This window comes from Globicephala melas, chromosome 9 (assembly GCF_963455315.2).
Source record: "Globicephala melas chromosome 9, mGloMel1.2, whole genome shotgun sequence".
In the NCBI taxonomy this organism is placed as follows: domain Eukaryota; kingdom Metazoa; phylum Chordata; class Mammalia; order Artiodactyla; family Delphinidae; genus Globicephala; species Globicephala melas.
Genome location: NC_083322.1, coordinates 48,779,739 through 48,800,599, shown reverse-complemented (window position 1 = coordinate 48,800,599; position 20,861 = coordinate 48,779,739). Strand labels below are relative to the sequence as shown.

Below are 20,861 nucleotides of genomic sequence, written 5' to 3'. Positions count from 1 at the left end.
GACATACTTGAAGAATTTTAGTAATGACTAAACAAACATTTGTTCTGAAGTATGTCTAGCTTCACAATGTGAAGTGTGCTGTTCCTCATCATGGCTGGCTGCGGCCCATCGTGTTTTCCCATGTGCTGTAGAGCATACCTTGTCTAAAGAGCCCAAATTCCACTTGCAGAAAGAAAGATACCTGTCCCCTGAAGAACTGGGACCAAATAATTCTAGTTCTTCGAAGAAATGGCTTCAGTTGAATTTACTGTAAGTATGGAAGAGGTTAAGACAGAACCCTGCAACAGCAGAAACAAGTGTGGCAGGTCTAGGGGAAAATCTGCTAGTTTTTCAGCTGCTGCTTCTTACTCTTGTGATTATTTTCTCAGAAGACTGAGGGTCTCCAGCTTGTTACTAACTAGGTATGTGACCTCGGGCAATCCCCAAGTTCTTTAGGGGTGATTTTCTTTTTTTACATTTATATCACTCTTTGAGACTCCATAATAATCCAGTTACGTACTTAACATAAATCAGTAAGTCTAATTATTATACATTTGGACCCTCACAGAATTACCTATATGAAATCTCTTGTTATATGTACTATAAATTTTTTGTTGTTGAGGGTAATATCTGCCACTGTTCTTATTATATAAAGTTGTTGAGGTCAGATAATCCGCGAAGATTCTAGAAATTCACGTGAGATTTTTTTTTTTTTAAGTAGCCAGTGCTGGGAAAAGCCAAGCTTCCTCCTTCATGATTAAAAAGAATTATTAGCTCCTTGTCTCTCCCTTTTTCAGTGTGGCTGCCAAGAAGCTCAGGAAGTTCAAGCGTAGAAACTCCATTGTCTTTTAAGGTCTCCAGAGGCAGTCCTTTTTTCCATTAGCCTTTTATTTATTTTTCCCCAATTATGTGGAGCCTCAAGATCTTCTCACCATAAAGTGAAGAGCTAGCACTAAGGTTCCCCTACCTCTACGATTCTACCATTCTAAATTCCTTTAAGAAGTTCAGGATTATTTCCTTTTTTTTTTTAATGTAAATTTATTTATTTATTTTTGGCTGCTTTGGGTCTTCCTTACGGCGCACAGGCTTTCTCTGGTTGTTGCAGAGCATGGGCTCTAGGCTCGCGGGCTTTAGTAGTTGCAGCACGCAGGCTCAGTACTTGTGGCTTGCAGGCTCTAGAGCGCAGGCTCAGTAGCTGTGGCGCCGGGATTAATTGCTCCACGGCATGTGGGATCTTCCCGGATCGGGGCTCAAACCCATGTCCCCTGCATTGGCAGGCGGATTCTAACCACTGCGCCACCAGGGAAGTCCTAATTATTTCTTATTTTTAACTATATTTTCATAAACATATATTAAACATCTATCTGCCATAATGTTAGATATTGGGGATTCAAAAATACTTAAGACACAGTGTCTACCTCAAGGAATTGAGACAGGGAAACGAATAATCCTGGTCATGGCCCACTTAGGTATAGCAAAATGGAAAGAGAAAACCCTTTAGGGTCAGATCTGCGTTGATTCCAGGAGAAGGTACTTCCTAGCTGGTATCCTCAGGTGATTTACATAATAAGCTTACTAAGCATCAGTTTTCTTACTTGCAAAATTATATTGATAGTACCATATCCTTTGTAGGGTTACCTTAAGAATCAGAGGAATGAAAGCACAATGAGTACCTAGAACAAGATACTGTAGGTATGCAATAAATACTTTTTCATCCCCTCCCTCTGCCTTCCCACTAACTGGTGTAGCAAAATACCAGGGCAACAAAAAAACAGAGCATTTTGGAGTGTACTATAAGGCAACCTGATTATTACGGGCTGTTCCAAAGGGAATCTGATCTTTAAAGAGATAAGAAAGGAGACATCTCAAGAGTGAGAATATGCCATATATACATTGAGGGAGCTCTTGATTTTTGGGGGGGTGGGGTGGGGGGAGAGCAGAAGGGCGTAAAAAAATCATGGATTTTTCAGTTTAAGATTTTTTTTTTTACTTACCAACATGGTGCTTTTCTTTAAGGTTGTTTTGGTTTGCTCCTGGAAAACCTTTGCTTACTCCATGCAGAATTAAACCATGTAGGTTCTGCAGCCATAGCAGCCCCTCCACTGCCACCTCTGTGTAACTTGCCTCTCTGACACTGCCTTCTGGTCTCTCCTTTACTTCTCAAGCCACTGCAGGGCCTCAGCCTGACAGCCTGTCTCCTGCAGGCACCTTCCCCTTTCATCTGTCAACATTTTCCTGGAATGCTCCCTCCAATTTATGTAAGAGAAAATCGGGAAGTACTAGAGCATGGTTTTTGCAACCAGGTAACAAGAGGAGTCCCATGAGTGGAATGAGAACATCTTCTGACGTAATGCTGTTTCCATACACTGCTTATCACCACCAGGGAGAGGTTATAAGCATAGCATAGGTCTGCCCACTATGCTTCACCGTGGGCATTTAGCATAGAAACTAAATGCCGTCAGACCCAAACAACCGCAGTGACAAGTACAAACACTCCTCCTCCTTCCCAAAAGACTACAAGATGTGATAACATTTAGGGAACTAGCGTAGTATCATCAAGGTATGTCCTATATTGAGGTGTCCTGGTTACTCTTCAGCAGGTGGTTTTGCTATATGTGGCACATGGGGTCAGATGGTCACAAAGGAAAAACTAAGAGAGCTGAAAAGGAACTCTGTATTTCCCTCTGCCAGTAGAGCTCAGCAAGACTTTCATTTTATTTGCTTTTCTGGTAAGTCTGAAGCCAAAAAAGCCTTAGTAACAGAATCTTTACATTTTCACAATGAGAAGCAAATGATCAGTGACAGTTACATTTCACCAATCACTGGAAAAAGTCACAGCTACAAAGGGAAGCAATGCTTGAAACTCCAAATAACACACACTAAAAAAATGCCCTTTTACTGTATATTAGTGAACACTGTCAACCCACATTTCCTGTTTTTGACTTAATAAAAAATGTCTCAAAAAGCTGCAAAGCCCAAGTCACATGTGTCCTAGACTAGATGAAATATTCCAGGATTCTTAACTCTCTTATTTTTCTGTTAATAGCAGACAAGCAGCATGCCTCTTTCCTGCTGAAGCATAGCTCTTCTGTCATTAAGTCTCTAAAAATAATTTATTGCCTTAAAAGTAAGAATAGGAATGTGGTTAGCGATTTACTGGTGAGTACAGATTGAAAGATAAACTAATAGACAACGTAAATCCAGAGCAGCAAACAGAATAAAATAGCCAAAGAGCTATGTGGGACTATAATATGCCTGTAGCTATATAACCTGGATCCTGCCATGAAAATTATAAAACTCCATAAACACGGTTCTAGGACAATACTATTAACTATGATATTGTGTCCATGTTTAAGGTGGTAATAAAATTGAAATGCAAACCAGTAAAAGAATTTAGCATGATTTTAAACAACCTGTTTCCTAAAAAATAAATAAATAACTAAAAACAAAAGATTTGCAATCTCAAATATGAATTTCCCCCATCAAATAAATCTGAAAGTAGGCCTTGTGTTTCATAATAACTTCACTAACAAGGCAGCGGTCATAAAAATCACATATTCCTGGAGACCTTCCTGGTGGCGCAGTGGTTAAGAATCCGCCTGCCAATGCAGGGGACTCAGGTTCGAGCCCTGATCCAGGAAGATCCCACATGCCATGGAGCAACTAAGCCCATGCACTACAACTACTGAGCCTGCGCTCTAGAGCCCACGTGCCACAACTACTGAGCCTGCATGCCACAACTACTGAAGCCCGCACGCCTAGAGCCCATGCTCCGCCACAAGAGAAGCCCCTGCAATGAGAAGCCCGTGCACCACAATGAAGAGTAGCTCCTGCTGTCCACAACTAGAGAAAGTCCCTGTGCGGCAATGAAGACCCAACGCAGCCAAAAATAAATTTAAAAAAAAAAAGGTAATTGTACCTTGCTTAAAAAAAGAAAAATCACATATTTCCCTTTCATCCATTCCTATCAATACCTTCCATCTTTGGGTGGGGGGCAGAATTTCTAAATCTCCACTGAACTATTGAAGTATATAAAATGTCTTAACACATAAAAAAACAGCAGCAATGTTATATGAAAAGACCTGTAAGCAAAAAGTTACAGGCTTGCATTTTTAGGCAAGTAGTATTTAGATTTATTAGTAGTAAGGTTCAAAGGTTAAAACTAAGAAAATGCCAGACACTTTGAAGGAGGGGCTAGCTCAGCCAGGGGTCACGTGGCAGCTGCTAATTGGAAAATGTTAAAAAGGGAAGGGGAAGGGCAGGGTAGCTGCCTTCTCTTCCTTCTTTATTGTAACATTTGATTTTCACTAAAAAAAAAAAGAAAAGAAAAGAAAAGAAAAAAGTAAAGAAAGAAAGAGAAGCTAAGATCTGTATAACTCAAAAGAGGCTTAAAATAAATAAATCAACCCCAGGCAGACTGAGCACAGCTGACACCCTATCAAGGCTTCCTTGCAAAAATAGAAAAAAAAGACTGAATTTTAAAATCAAGCTATATTTCTATAGTGAATTCTAATACAGAGAGCCTAATCATCAAACTAGCTAAATCTTTTTGTCATTATATTTACAACATTAAAATATTCTTTATTATAGTACATGCCACTTTATTTCTTGATTTGTCTAAAGGTTTATTTATATTGAAAAGAATGTATCTCTTCTTAAACTATCTTGTGTTGCCTTTTTTTAAAAGATTATTTTCAGAACTAACAAGCTTCTAGAAGGTAAGTCAAATCAACAATAAATACTGCAAACTATAGATCAGTTAATTATAAAAAGCAAGTTGTGTTTCTTTGAAACCTTTTAAATGGCATTTTTTATTAGAAAAGTTGTGGCACTAATTTTTTTTTTACTAAGTACACATTTTTTATGTCTCTATAAATACTGTTAGACTCCTTAAAATGCATTTTTCCTTAAGTATACAATTTTTACATTTAATTCAGAATGATGAAAAGAATTTTCATGATTAATGCTTATACTTCATTGACATGAGATAGGAAAGTAATAACCCATAGCTAAATTTAAAGTTGGATTTATGACATCATTTTGATTGTGCACATTAGCTGCAATTACCTGCACCACTCATTCTGAGCCACTAGATGGTGTAAAAAATAAATTTAAACGGTAAATTTTCATTCCAACACCATGGAATCTAAATATAACTCTGAGAAAGATTAAACAAATTTCTAGGCATATAACAAAGCTAGTGATTTCTATATTTATTGCACTCAAAAAAAACCAATCAATACATAGCATCAGCTCTACCTTGATCTAGAAACAAGTCCTTTTGAGCAATTCTTTGCTCTCTTCTTCTAAGGGCCTTGAGTTCTGAATTTATAATGATACTCATCATTCAAACTGCTGTCATCATTCACATATTAAATAAATTTATGATATTAACTTATGATCTATGTTTGCCAAAATTTTTATAAAAACTGTAAGACCAAGCAAATATAAAATTAAAGAATCACCAGAGGTTCCTATCTGAACTCACCCAAAGCCAAGGGGGGAAGTAAGAGTCTTCATAAATATATCCTGACCCCCAAAGCAACCTGACAACAAAGAGCCAAGATGCTCATCAACGGCCCAGAATTTGTCCAAATTCCATCAAGAGAAAACTAACTGTCTTTCTTTCACCCTCACTAAGATCAACCTGGTTGATTGTACTAGGTCCGCAGCTGGGTAAATATGGGTATTTACTCATCCAGCCAATGGTGATAATGTGCTAACAAAGCCTTGTCTCTTCTTTTAAAAACCAAAATGAGCTCCAGATAAAATGCCCATCTCTAGAAGGCCTCTCCTGAAATGCTGCCGGTGGAAATTTAAACCTTGTGAAAGGTTGATAAAGGAAGTATTTTCAGGCAGCCCATACCCAAATAACAGCATTTAGAAATTTTAGATGGGAGTGTATTCTTCCTATGAGGTGGATTACCACCCTTAGCTCTATGACAGGCTTCACATATAAAATTACAGTCATCACAAAACAGGTTTGGGAGAAAAGGAATGACTTCCCCCAGAATCCTAGAAATATAATACACACCTATGATTGTACTTCCAATTTCATATTCACAGAAAATGATTTTCTGAGGCAATGGCAGAAATAAGACAAGCCTATGGGAACGCTGCTTGCACCACAGCCTGTCCCAGAGGCTGGTACTCTGAGGCTTTCAGGAACAAAGACAACTTGAAAAAAACAAAAAAACAAAGACAACTTGATTCCTAAAGAAGGCTTCAAGAACAAACCCACATGGGCTTCGTAAGTTTCATATTTTACCATACAAACATACTGGCTACGTGCCATTTATCCCTATAGTCTGAAGTTCCAAGTGGAAGCTAATCAACCTTTTAATTTTATATGCGATTTTACACACAATTTAATTTTATGCAGCTAAATTGGTGAAAGAAACTGTGAGCTAAGTAAATTTGAGGAATGATTCCAAGAAAGTTTCTTTTCAAGAACTGAAACTAATCAGTTTGTTTTCTATATTAAGTAACTGACTCAAAAAGCTGTCATTTTAACACAGGACTATTGAATGCTCTGTAACAGGCTTAATCCAAGAGTTGTGATATGGCTATCTATAGCTTCCAAGAACTGAAAGTATCTTTCTAAAAAAAAAATACACTAGCGAGCAGAGGACTGAGAAATAAGGGATAAGTCTTATTTGGGCACCTCAACCAGCAATGATCACAGTTGGCTGTATTTACTTACTATTTTCCTCCAATCTACAAGGGCTTATATCTCTCTCTTTTTTTTTTTTTTTTTTGGATTCCTGGTGCCTAGAATGGGCCCCTGCACATTTTAGGCACTTTACGACAGTTACAAATTAAATACAAGTAAGGAAAGAAGGGGGAGGGGGGAAGAAGAGAGGGAAAAAGGAAGGAAGATAGATACAGGCATAAGAAAAAAATAGAGCAGAAAGCTCTGATCTGGGAGTCAAAACACCTTGTTAAGTACTGGCTCTGGCACTTTCTTGACCCAAATTCCCTTATCTGTAAAACCAAGGATAGACAGATGAGCCCTAAGATCTCTCACTCCAATATTCTATGATTTTCTGTATATGATTTTATGCACCAGTCAACTAGTGTTTAAATTCAATTAAGTGACCTTATTTCCAAATTCTCTTCTGTATCTAATAAGTCATATTATCTTTCTGAATAAGTCATAATCTTTCCAAAATATCTCTCTAATCAACAAAGCACATTAAACTCCTAGACTTATGATTTATGTAACATTTCTTTACTTATATTTAAATAGTCTCCACACATCATTTGTTTTTAATGTGGCCTCATGAAGTAGACTGAGGGAGATATTTTTTAACCCCCATGTTACAGTAGGCAAAGTTAAAATATGAAAGTTAAAGGAGCTCATGCATGTCATTAGAAGTAAAATCAATTAAGAATCTTGACTTTTAGATTTAAGGCCAGAAGCATTTTGAATAATCCAGTATCTTAAGAGGCAGAAACAATGATTTTGTATATCTAAGGATGAGTTCATAGCAATATACTTTGCTATTATGTTTACAAATACAATTATGTTAAACTTACAAAAAATTACCTAAACCTGTCTGAATAGAAAAGTATTGCTTTTAAATTGCCGGAACACCCGATGTATTTACATAAAGATGAAAAACTTGTTCTATAAACACAGTGTTACCAGTAGAGAATGGCAGACAAAATCAGAATAAGCACACAGAAGAATAAAAAGGAAGAGGAAAGAAAAACATAATACATAACCTAATACCTTACAATGTTAACTTTCACATAAGTATATTGTTTCTGGAGAAGGCAGTGTGTGGATGTGAGCCAAAGGCTGAAGTGATAGGTAAACACACTGTTAAGTTGAATCCTGTTATCTGATTGTGTTTAAAATTTGATTATATTTCACTTGACAAAATAATTATTGTGAACTCCCAATTGTTAACAAGGACCTAGAAGAATTCCAATTGGCAATTTTTCCCTAGTGTTGTAGATCCAAATGCATAAAAATGCAGCTTCGTATTCATGCTTTACAGCTGTCATTTTGGGGTATCTGCTTACCTTGCTAAGAATGTAAATCACATCACCACGTTTAAATGACAATTCATCAGAAAGAGCTCCTGTGCAGTCCCACAAACCCTGGTAAAAATTAGCATAATCGGTGCTTTTATCTCCTAGGAAGAAGAAAGAGAAAACAAGAGTTAGAGCTTTCATGTAATGGGCCCTCACTTAAAAATGAACAAATAGCAATTAAAGGGCCACTCCAAACCACCAAAGAACAGTCGAAAAAAATTCTGTCCTCATTCAAAGAACACTTGATAACATCCACACAAGAATCCTACTTCTTGCTCTCATCTAATTAAGGACCATTTTCAAAAAGATCTAATTTTGAATGTCTTTTCTTTCCTCTCTCCTTTTCTTGTTTTTACCTAAAACTTGTAATTGCAACATGTTTCTTCAAACCAGCACCTAAGTTACTTCCCACTTATTTTCTATAACAAACCTAAGCCCACTTGCAACATGTTCTGAAGATGAGTCAGCCTCCCTGTATAATGAGCAATATCCATGAGATGTGATAAACACGTTGTGAAATAAGCACCGTACAGAATTTAGGACACATCATAAAAGTAATAATAATAAAGGAGCTAAGGTACAAATATAACCAAACGAGGTAACAAAAAAACTTTTTGAGATTTAAACTTCAAAAAAAAAAAAGCATCAATGGCATATATATATATATATTTTTTTTGATATGGACCATTTTTATAGTCTTTATTGAATTTGTTACAATATTGCTTCTGCTTTTTTTATGTTTTGTTTTTCTGGTCACGAGGCATGTGGGATCTTAGCTCCCCGGACCAGGGATCAAACCTGCACCCCCTGCATTGGAAGGCGAAGTCTTAACCCCTGGACTGCCAGGGAAGTCCCTAAATTTAAACTTTTTCAAAGCATAAAGCTGGTTAAAGGAAGAGAATAAAATGAAAGTAATCTAAAGGATAATTCCAGCTCTTATCTTTAGGAACTTTTGTACCCAAAGCCTCTCAAAGTTATTTCTAAAATATTTTAGCAACTTTGAAACTGCCAGTGCTAAAGCTGCATTTTCCAAGATTTCTGTCAGCCCTAGTTCAGGACATTAGGCTCTGAATAAACATGCAACATACACTGCAGTTATCAGCTCATCCTTCTAACAGCATAAGCACAATGGATGTGATGTGTTCAAACTGCCATACAGACCATTAACTGATTGATTATTTAGCGCTCTCCGCTCTATAATACCACAATAAACCGGGTAATAAATGCTTTGTCACTTATACAATGTGGGTCGCCTGAAACACAGCACAGAGTTAAATACACTGGCTGCTTTTGTTACACTGAGAACTGTTTCCTGTTTTTAATTTCATGATAATTGAGTTTTGATGAGTTAATGCAAAAAGAATGCAAGCAATATCAATAAGATGTCCCTGTATTCACTAACCAGGCAGAACATACACGTGCTGACAACTTCCATCATTGGAATGTCATCTTTGAATTCTGAGGGGATAACTGTGGAGACACATGCTGGATCAGGGTTGTCATCTTAGTTTTGTTATATGGCTCTCAAACAGCAGGCTCCTTGGCAATTCTAACACAACCAGTCACATTAGCGTGTCAGGAGGGCGTTCATCTTATTACACATAGCTTGTGATTTACTCAAAGTGTTAGGTTTATTCGAAATTTAAAAAATTCTCTTTAGTATCTGAAACATTTTTTTAAAGCCAAAAAGAAAATCTGAATAATATGGAGTCTGACTATTTAAGAAGTAAGACGTGACTTTTCCATTATACTTTTAAGAAAATAAACAAGGACAATCCTCCTATTAAAGTTTTTCCGCTTGTTTTCTAAGAACTCAAAAAAAGAGAGGGGACGGGGGAAAGGAGGGATAGAAGGAGGGAGGGAGACAGAGAGACAGACACCTTATTGACTTTTCCGCTCTAGCATTTGAACACTCATCACAGAAGCTAGCAGGGATGTACACAAGCCTGGGAATCCAACCAAGAACTAACAATGCTTGTGGCCACCCTTCATTACATTTTCCCCTCAAAGCATATATTATGGAAATTCTATGAATGGACACTAGAGGGCACTCTGGCTGGACAGATTTCTCCAAACATTGTCAAATTTTTCTAAGAAAAAAATTACTTAATAATGAAGTGAATGATTTCCTTTAAAAACCACTTATTTAGACAAATAGGGATTTAGAAGTTGAAACATTCTAGTCAGATTAAATCAACTGCTAACTGGGTCAAATGTTGTGCCCCATGCAGTCCGTCAGTGTCAGTTTAAAAGTCAAGGAATTAGAGCAAAGAGAGGATGACATCATTTCACACGCAAGGCCCTCCCCCATAGTCACTGGCCAGGAGGTAAAAGGATCTAAATAGCTGGTTTCCCCAGTCGAGGCTCCTGTGTGTTCCCCATGCTGCTCAGCCTTAGGCTTGATCCTAAAAGGCTGAAGAAAGAAAACCTGGGTTAAAAACTAGAGAAGTTTTGGCTTAGCTGAAGCATCCCAGTGGGTTCTGCAGCTGTTCAGCCTCTGCTTGCTCTTTCCTTTTTCAGATTCTCTCACAATAGTATTTCACTCAGTAGATTTTCAAACGCAGGGGAGAGGGAAGAAGGAAGAGGAAAGTATACGGTGATTTCTAACACATAATCCTTATCACTTTGGGGGTCTCTCCTCCCCTCGATGCGCTTAGTGAAACTCCCATTAACACTAATGGGAGTTACAGGAGCACAGGAGGGGAAGAGAGACCCCAACCGTGTGCAAGATGCATCTCTCCCTAGATGTGCATCATGGGCATTTCATTAAATCTCACTGCTGTAAAAAGTCAACAGAGCTAGTGATCTGGCAGTCCTGGGAACAAGATGCATTTTCTACTGTGCTTTCTGCAATCTTGATGATGATGTTACCCAAAGACCAACCTCATTCCTGTGTCCCATATGTGAGCCCTGTTAAAGAATAGTAAGTTGTTTATGTCACATGGCTACCTACCTGTACACACAAATTGACTGTTCTATTTCAGCATGCAATATTAGTTATGATGTAGAACAGCGGTCCCCAACCTTTTTGGCACCAGGGACTGGTTTCATGGAGGACAATTTTTCCACGGACGGGGGGTGGTGGAGCGCGGGGTGGGGGGGATCGTGGGAATGGTTCAGGGGGTAACGCGAGCGATGGGGAGGGGCACATGAAGCTTCGCTCGCTTGCCCACCGCTCACCTCCTGCTGTGCGGCCCGGTTCCTAACAAGCTGCGGACCCGCGGCCCCGGGGCTTAGAGACCCCTGATGTAGAAGAATCCCAACGGGGGAGAAAACCTGGCAGTCTATGTTCATTAGCCTTAGTCTCCTTCGGAAAGTAATGTCAAAATTCTTAAAATGAATTCCAGACATAAAAATTAAGAATTACCTTGTTCTTCAGAGAGCAGCAAGCTCCTCTGGTTTACTTTTCTAAATTTTAAGTGTGTCTAAACATACACAAAAAGATATGCATCGACATCCTTGGAAGCACTGTGGGTTCACAGAAGTTAACACTGTTCATTTATACACTGAAAAAATAATCCCTGTGAGATGTGTTTTTTAAAACAACAACAACAAAAAAAATGGGATGGAGCATAATGTCATAAACCACCAATAAGCTTACATTGTGAATACAAATTAAATCGGTTTAGTTGTCTTTATTATATGAATTAATTTTCCTATTCTATCCACACCGTGATCCATGTTTTCAAAATTATCAAAAAAAAAATCATCTCATTACGTTTCTTATCCTAAGAAGCATATATGGTTAAAAAAGAAGGTAAAGAAACAAAGAAAATAACATTCTAAATTAGCTGGCTTGTGAAAGATTTAAACAATGTATTTGCTCTTGTAAGTTAAACATGCAAAAACAGATCACTGAGCAAGAAAAACAGAATTGTTATGAAAGTACAAGCTAAACATTGGAGATATTGACTTTTGCAAAAATGAAAAGATTTTTAAAACATGATGACAATGGGTAAAACACAATAATAAGATAATGGAGAATCTCTCCTTGGGTAATGTCATAGGTGTAAAAACTATTTTAGAAAGGTAAGCATATTGTATAATGTTCAAAAAAATCAAATGGAATCTTTATTTTTTATATGCAAGCTACGTAAGCTTAAACATGAAATAACTTGTAAGAAATACATGCTTAATTTTGTTTCTGCTTATATATTTTACATTAGAGTAGTCTGAAAAAAGAATTTTTCCTTTAGTAAAATCAGTCAACGTGAAAAATATAACATTCTTGAGTAAGGTTAGAAGTTCACACCATGTGAAGCTCAGCAAGATAGTAATACCCTTGTCAACTCACTGCCCTGCACAGCAAACAAACTTCTAACGTTACATCTTTGACAGCCTGGGGAGAGCAAAGGTCACTGGTATGCAAAAGCATTAAAACTGTTGCTTGAAAAGAATTTCATGTCACTAAAGATAAGAATTATTGCAGTGCTTTATAGCAATTGCATGAAAAGGTAGATCTCCTTATTGCATTCCTTTGAGGAAAACCTGATTTGTTCTTCCTTCCCTCAAAGGCAAAAATTTGGGAGATAGTTACTTTAAAAGGGTTTTGGAAAAACATAATTGTTTTAAGCCAAAACACTCATATTTGTGGAAAGAAGATTTGTATGTGTCCACCTTCTATACCTGCACAGAAATTTAAAAAAAAAGAAAACGACATGCTTTTGGCAGAAGCTTTATGATAATAACAAAACGTATGTACTTAAAACTGCCAGTGAACATTGTCCTCAAGGCTTTGCTCAGCCTTGGTGTTTATAGCTGCATCTAATGACTTGTTCCTCACTTCCCTTCTGAAAAAAGCAAACCCAAACCTTTTGCAGCAACCTGCTCCTGCTTTCCTGTCCAGGTCCGGAAATCAGGCCTCTGTTTCCTTTCTACATGCCACAGTAGGAAGGACTCGAGAAGCCTACTTCCTGAACACACACTGCTTGACCACCCTGCCCCTGACAGCTTGAAAGAGTGATGTATGGACATATCAGAGAGGGGAGGTGACCCCCAACTATAGCTCTTTGCAGAACATGGGATGATATGGCAGACCTTGCCCCAGCTGACATGTGGCTATGAAGAGGTGTAAAGTCCTGATAAGAAGGCAGTCCTTCTCTTCTTTCTGTGTAAAATAATTGCTGGTTTATCAAAACTAACCTCATGCTTGCACTACAGATAGGGTTTATCTCCTGCTATTTGGAAATAACAAGAAGCAAGAGAAGTTGCCTTTATCATGTGATTCCGTACACAGCACGTGCAATTATTTTTCCAGTCTTAGTCATAATTAGTACCTGGGGCCACGTGCCAAGTGGAAAGGGATAAGGGGAATATCCTTCCTAGCCTTCCAGGCCACCACTGTCCTTTTCCCATTTTTAAGCTGCTGTCACTGGACTCTGGCATTTCTTACCCAATTCATTTGCTTTCTGTGTTAATCATATGCAATGAAGATATGCATGGCCAACATTTAAACAGGCTGCAGATCAATTAGCGGTCTTAAGTTTATCTGATTTTTATCAAAGAAGACAGAGCTGTGGGTCGATTGTCAGAGCCTGTGTCAAGTTGACCTTTTCAGAGATGTCTACATTGCCAGTCCCCTGGGCAACTTGTTGTCCCCTGTTAGTCTCTGAATGGCAGAAGTCTGTTCTGCTCAAGCACAAAGTATACACAGATGTCTATATTACATTCTTATAGGTTTGACAGCAACTGCATGTTGTATCTATAAACTGTCCTTTAGCAGTGACACTTCCTCAATGATGATAAGCTAATTTATGCAACTAAATCTCCTTTGCGCAGAAATGAAAGCTAATTGAGTCGTTACAAAGTAATTCAGAAAGGAAAACCTTGTATAAATTGGCTTACTTTATAAATCCTTCTCAAGTGGTTTTCATGCATCCTAAATGGGTCTAAGAAGCTTATCAGCCATAAGAGGTCCAGACCCAAGGAGACAACCTCGGGGAGCCGAGGACACATCTTTAGAGCAGTAAGAAAGTGACGAAAAGGAAAGTGAACAAAACCAACATAAGCTTTCCCAGAAAGCTGCACAACTCATTACCTGTGGTGTGGTGAACACTGTCCTGACTCATCTTCCTTTGCCCCTCCACTTTCACCGGAGCTCCATTCTCTTCCTCTTCTGTAAATAAACAACATAAATGGGACACTGAAGGCTTTCCTCAGGGAGAAAGACACAGTACTCACCCCATCTTAAGAGCAAAACTAAAAGTGTATAACACATAAATATTCCTTTTCAAAGAATGCAACCACTCAACCTTCACATCCCCTTTTCAATAATCGAAAGCTGAACAAAGAAACCTCTAGCTATTTCCAAATAGCAACCTGACCAGTTGGCTTGATAAAATTTAAGGTATGTACTAACGTTTCACGTATTTTGTTTTAAATATTCACAGAAACTCATCTGGAATAATCTTAAATCCAGAAAAGCCCTAAAAATGCAGTAAGATGACACCCGGCATTATACGGATTGACCACATTATACTGTGGCATGAGTACCACAGATAAAATCATGGTCCCTGAAACAACAGCAGAGCAAAGAGAAAATGTGTGATATAAAATACAGTTAACCTAGAAGTCATTTACTGAGCATCAGATACTTCATGTTTTCTCAATTGATCATCACAGGAAGATACTAGAAGCATCCTCACCCTTCAAGGTAAGACCCCCCAAATTACACTGAGGAACTACTATGTGTCATACACTACAGCAGATGTTAAGACTTCATAGGTAAACCATTTTAAATCCTCATTTTACAGAGAAATAAACTGAGACTCAAAAAGATAAAGAAACTTCCAATGTTTGCTATTCAAACTTAGGTTTATGATGACAAAATCCATGTTCTTTATCCTGCATATGTTCATATATATCTTCATGTTATTTCTACACTCTCCCATCACACTCCTTTCCCAAGTTATAGGAAGAAAAATGATGAGATTAAATAAGAAGGGTTTTTAAACAGAGTCAATAGGCTAGTTAATCCTTTTACATCAAAGAAATACTTACTACATGACCACTTGCCCCACCTAAGGATTAATACACAATTTAGAAATATTTAAGGCAGGACATACGAACAAAATGGCATGTCAAGGAAAAACTGGGATCAAAAAGAATCGTAATTCCAAGAAAATCAAAAACTTTAAGGAAAAATATGCAAAAGAAACAAATACAGTCATTATGACTATTAAATAATTCAACTCATGAATCTTCATTGAGCATTAACTACCTGTAAGAGAGAGAGGTTCTACCAGAAAGGCAAGGGTAGTAGGAAGCTTCTGCCTTCAGGAAGTTACAGCCTAGAGGGGACAGAAGACAGAACCTAAAGGAAAGTGGGATAAGGGGCATAAAACCTGACCTGTGAGGTACAAGGTACTGAAGGAGTGCAGAGGAGAAACCACCCAACTGGGGCAATACCATAAAGGCTCTGAGGGATGGAGAGAATCTGAATAAGGAGAGATGGGAAGGAGGAAATTTCCAGACAAGGGAAGGCATGAACAAAAGAACAAGGCATGAGCATATTCATTTGGGCTAAAGAATGTGGTTCTCTTGGGACTTCCCTGGCGGTCCAGTGGTTAAAACTTCGCCTTCCAATGCAGGGGGTGCTGGTTCAATCCCTGGTCGGAGAGCTAAGATCCCACATGCCTCACAGCCAAAAAATAGAAAAATACCAGAAGCAATATTGTAATGAATTCAATAAAGACTTTAAAAATGGTCCATTTTTATCAAAAAAATAATAATAATAAAGGCAGAGGCTGTTCTTGTAGAATAAGAGCAGGATGGGAGATAATGCTAGTCATTTGGGCAAACTGTTGAAGAGCCGTGAACATCCTGCTGTGGACTTCAGACTTTTACATGTTTGGTGAGGAACAAGAGTCCCCCCAAATTTCTGAGGCGAGAAAGGGCAGGACTGAAACTGCTTGAGGAATGGCTATCACATCCCATTGTCCCAGACAGCCTAGATGAGGGGTGTGGGGAGAGAGACGACTCCTAGTCTAGCTAAAGGGGAAGTCAGTCCTGAACTGAAGGGGCAGAGGAAATGGAACGGAGATGGTTATGAGGGGGAAAGGAACTAGAATAGACAAACTTTGCCTGACTGGATGTGGAGGGCTACGGGAAAAGAATGAGCAACCAAGGATGACTCAGGTTTTGATCTTAGTTAACTGAGAAATGGGAACATCATTACTAAAAAGAGAATAGCCAAGATGAGCTACTCAAGGGGTTGTGTTTCTGATATGGGACATTTAATATACTGGTGGGGCAACCCAGAGGAAATGTCCAGGGGCAACTGCAAAGCTTGGTAGACAGGTCAAGAATGCAGGTGTAAATTTAGAAGTCCCATGCAAATTTTAAAGTGGTGACTAATAAAAACTAGCATTTAAATCAAGCTTGAGAGTTACTGTACTTACAAGATAATTATAACTGTTTCAAATTTTTGTAACTCAATTCAAACAAAAGAATGAAAGCTCCAATATAAGGAACAGCTGGAAATCATTGGCACTTTATACACATTAAGCTAAACATAATATTGGCGATTTAATATAGTTCAGTCAAATAGTAAAGAATACATAGAAGACCTAATAAAAAGTCTAATACTAAATGCTGTCTCTTTTCTCTTCAACAATTATCTCACTTATGTTAAACCTCAAGGACTAGTTATCATAAATGGGTCAATAGGGTGTTTTCATACAGATTTTAAAGGTATTAGGGACATTTACCATCATTTAGTCCAAGCTACTCGTTTTACAAATCATTAATTTCTTTTGAGGTGAAGGAGAAAGCTTTCTTTACTTTTCATACTTTCTCTTTCCCCAGCACTCCCTCTCTTCCAATTTGGTCACAAATTCAATAGTAAGAAGTAAATTCAAAAATAGTTAAGGGCACTTGTCCTGAAGTCAAAAGCTTTAACCACATTAATACAGAAAGCACTATTCCTGGCTCTTAAGAAGACACTATGGGATTTACTCTCACCACCCAAAGTCAGTGTCAAGATATCATAAAAACTATTAATAATTACAAGAGGGGCTTCCCTGGTGGCACAGTGGTTGAGAGTCCGCCTGCCGATGCAGGGGACACGGGTTCGTGCCCCGGTCCGGGAAGATCCCACACGCCGCGGAGCAGCTGGGCCCGTGAGCCATGGCTGCTGGGCCTGCGCGTCCAGAGCCTGTGCTCCGCAACGGGAGACGCCACAACAGTGAGAGGCCCACGTACCACAAAAAAAATAATAATAATTACAAGAATTAAGTGGGAAAAACTCCATTCTTGGCAAAGTTGTCAATGAATTTAGAATTTATTACTAAGAATTTATTATTTTATTAAAATTTAAGTACCTATTATATGCACAATGTATTCTTAAACTTTCAGAATGATATTAAAAATATTTACTGTGAAGTATCCAAATTGAAATCCATGTGAGATGCTTAATAAGAAGTATTTTAGAGGATAAGATGCTCATTAAAAACACTTCCTTTCTCCTTTGCAAACCTAGAACTTCTATCTTTAGGTCAAAGCCTTCTGTGTTTCAAATATCAATTTTTCCTAACAGTAAAACAACCCATTTTATCTTGGGCTAACAGTACAAACAGCTTCCATATAAAAGACAACAAAATCAAATCTGGTGTGTGCTTTTTTAATCTTAGGAAGAAAAGAACTCAACCTGAATCTTGAATAGACTCTGGTACAAGGGAGATGTTCAATAAATACTAAGTGAACAAACGGATTCCAAAATCATGAAAATAAATCCTACTACTACATTCATTTACTAACAGAGCAAACCTCTCCACATCATCCAAAAAATATATAAGGACAAGTGACCAAAATTCTAGGCAATAATCACCTTCACAATATATTAGAAACATACAGATGTTGTTTTATTTAGGTTTATTATTAAACATATTTTATTTGGGGGTTGAGGCATGATGTCATTATACGATACTAATTAATACCTCAAATAGTCAATATGTGTGGGTTAATATATTCCATTCAACATTTTAATAACAGTAAACAAAAACAGCTCAGCTATGCAATAAAATCCATCAAACCATACAGATGGTTATAAGGTTTTCATTATGTGGTTTCCATAGCAATCATATTGCAAATCTGGAAGCTTCTTGCAAACAAGCAGCTTGTATTTACATGCCTCTCAGCTGCAGCACAAAACTCTTCAACATGTGAAGTTATTATTCCATTCACACATTGTTAGGAGAATCACCGGGAGATTTTTTTTTTTTTGATCATAACAAGATGAAAATAACAATAAAGTGAACTAATTGCAGAAGATAACTCAAGCATAGTTATACATTTACTAAACTAACCAATGAGTATTAAAAATGTTCTTATAGTCATTGAAAGGTTTTTAACATTAAACCCTGTCAAAAATATGAGACCTCCAGGAACAACCAGACCCTAGAGAATCTAAAAGCTTGAATTCTACTTTCATTCTTTTTTGGATACATATTAAGCCTTTTTGCTGAGTTGAGCAAAGAGAAAAAGAATAGCAGAAAATTGAGTCTTCTCAGATTTTTTTAGAATGACTACCATTTGAGGAAATGCTTCCTGTGGGAAAAGTCAAGACCTTTCTTTTTCGCTGCTAGATTAATCAATTTAATTTACAAATTGATCCAGTTCCATAACAGATGGATTATTACCCTAATAAGGATCAAAGATCTGTCTAGCTATGCAGTTTTTACAAAATGGCTATTTCTGACTTACTAACATTCTTTTTTAAGGATAAATAACCGAAAAAACAAAAGTGATAAGCAACTGACATGTGCAGCTGACATTGCTTGGAAAAGGCTAAAGACAATTTGTTAGCACCAAAACAGGATGTGTGATGTTCACATCATGGCTGAGGACTGATATTATCATGTCTTCCAGGGAGAAGAGGACGACAACACAAGAAAATCCTTGACTCACACGATGATTACCTTTCTCACTAAACATCTTCAGAAAACAGCTCTCCTGAATTACAATGTAATTTTAAAAAGAATAAAACACAGAATCAAAAGTTATGCTCTGAAATAAATCTTGGGTTTAGATCTCTACCTGCCCAGGCTTCATCTGATTATGAGACTATATATTTATCTCAAGAAACGTTAATATGTGTTGCTTCAATGTTCACACTATATGCATTTATATCCATTATGTAACTAAATCCTCATTAACAATTCTATGAGGTAATAATAGGAACTCTTTTTTCCTCTTTATGGATGCAAAAGTGACATTTACAGAGCTTGAATAATTTGTCCAGGTTCACACAGCCAGTTAGAACAAGAGCTGGGATTTAAACTTTCACAGCTTTCACTGAAGCCCCAGCTCTAAGCCATGGTGCCATTTCCTTGATTTTCGGTTTATAGATACAGTTTTTGCTAAAATTTCTCGTGAATATTGGCTGTTTGTGGACTTGGAAAACATTTTCACATAAGTGGGTAGGTTCTATCCTACCATAGCACTGTATTTGAGGTACATCTTAGGTTAAGCAATCCTTTCAGCGACGATTTAGAAACAGAATTTCACGTCTGGCTGTCCCAAACGTGCATCTTCTCCTTTCTCTTCTCCATCCTCCTTCCCCACCTTTAATGTTCTACACATTCAACTGCCCCTAAAGCCAGCACACAGTATTTGATAGTTTGTAAAGGTCTCTAATGCAACTCATAATTGAAAACGGATTTATTTCTGAGGCCAGTCAGCTTTACCTTCTCACTTTATTTCAATAAGGAAAACACAGCTAAATGGAGATGGTAAAGAGGAGCCTTTCTACACACAAAGATCTGAAAGAGGTTCACCTACATTTCAGAACAACAGGCTCTCCTGCACATTTCATCAAGGGTTCAGGCTCCAGGGAGTTGCAAGCAAGATGCCCCTGAGTAGGAGGAGATGGAACAGATGGGATGGGGAACTGAAGACACCTCCAGCTAGTCCTAGCAGTAAGATGAAAAAGAGGCAGAAACACAGGGAGGATTTATACAAATGGAACCTCACCTCCTCTTCTCTCTCAACACCTGGGGCAAGCTCTGAAGCTGGTGGAAGGGTTAGAGAAGTGGAAGAGTAAAGTCGAAGGGATATGGGTGAGGGAATTCAAAATTATGACAATGAAGACAAGTGAGCTCCTTAAGGGCCTATAAATCCTGGACTACTGGGAACTTAAAATACGACACTTCTAAAGGTTTCTTCTATCTATTTAATAGCCTGACATATAGTTTATAGCAATAAAAGATATATTTTTATAAAGATATAAGCATGTGCCTTTTAGTATTATGCTAACTTCAAAATGAAAAGAAAGATAAAGATGCCTGAAATGGCAGTCATGTTTACTCTCCTGGAAATTAGGCAAACTGAGTCCTACTGTTAAAGGTCTAGTTACTCATGCAACCTCGACACTGTTTCTAATTCTGTGTCTTCTCTGTAAAGCAGAAAGAATAACGTCTATCCCATAGCACTTTGAACAGGATTTGGAGAGGACAATGAGATAATCAGATTTCTCAAGGGGGAAAAAAAAAGCACAATTAGCATGCAGTATCAAGTTCACTACCTGAGGAGCTGGGTGTTTTGCAACAACTTATTAATTAAGCAACCGAGAAGGTTAATGTGATATAAAAGGCAATAAAATAAGCAATAGTTGTACAATCATAGAAGCTAATTTTCAACCTGGACATTCTATTCTTATAGGGTTTAATACGAAAAGGTTATCACTGCTAAAATAAATGCCTTTAGAGCACAGTGAATTTCTGTACTATAATATTAAAATTCATAATTTATACACAAACATGAAAATGCAAAAATAATGATTGTTCACAGACATTAAACTTGTTAACATCATGGTTGGGATGTTGGGGAAAAACTCAAATTCA

At 37.7% G+C, this 20,861-nt stretch overlaps 1 protein-coding gene across 1 annotated transcript in view; it reads right to left on the bottom strand.

Moving 5' to 3' along the window:
• SKAP2 (src kinase associated phosphoprotein 2) overlaps positions 1–20,861 on the bottom strand; it is a 156,276-nt gene that overhangs the window by 8,761 nt on the left and 126,654 nt on the right. Inside the window, exons 10-11 of the mRNA XM_030857396.3 lie at positions 14,060–14,137; positions 8,011–8,123 (exon numbers count right to left, since the gene is read on the bottom strand). Of these exons, the coding sequence (XP_030713256.1) occupies positions 8,011–8,123; positions 14,060–14,137 (191 nt within the window). The remainder of the gene's footprint in view (positions 1–8,010; positions 8,124–14,059; positions 14,138–20,861) is intronic.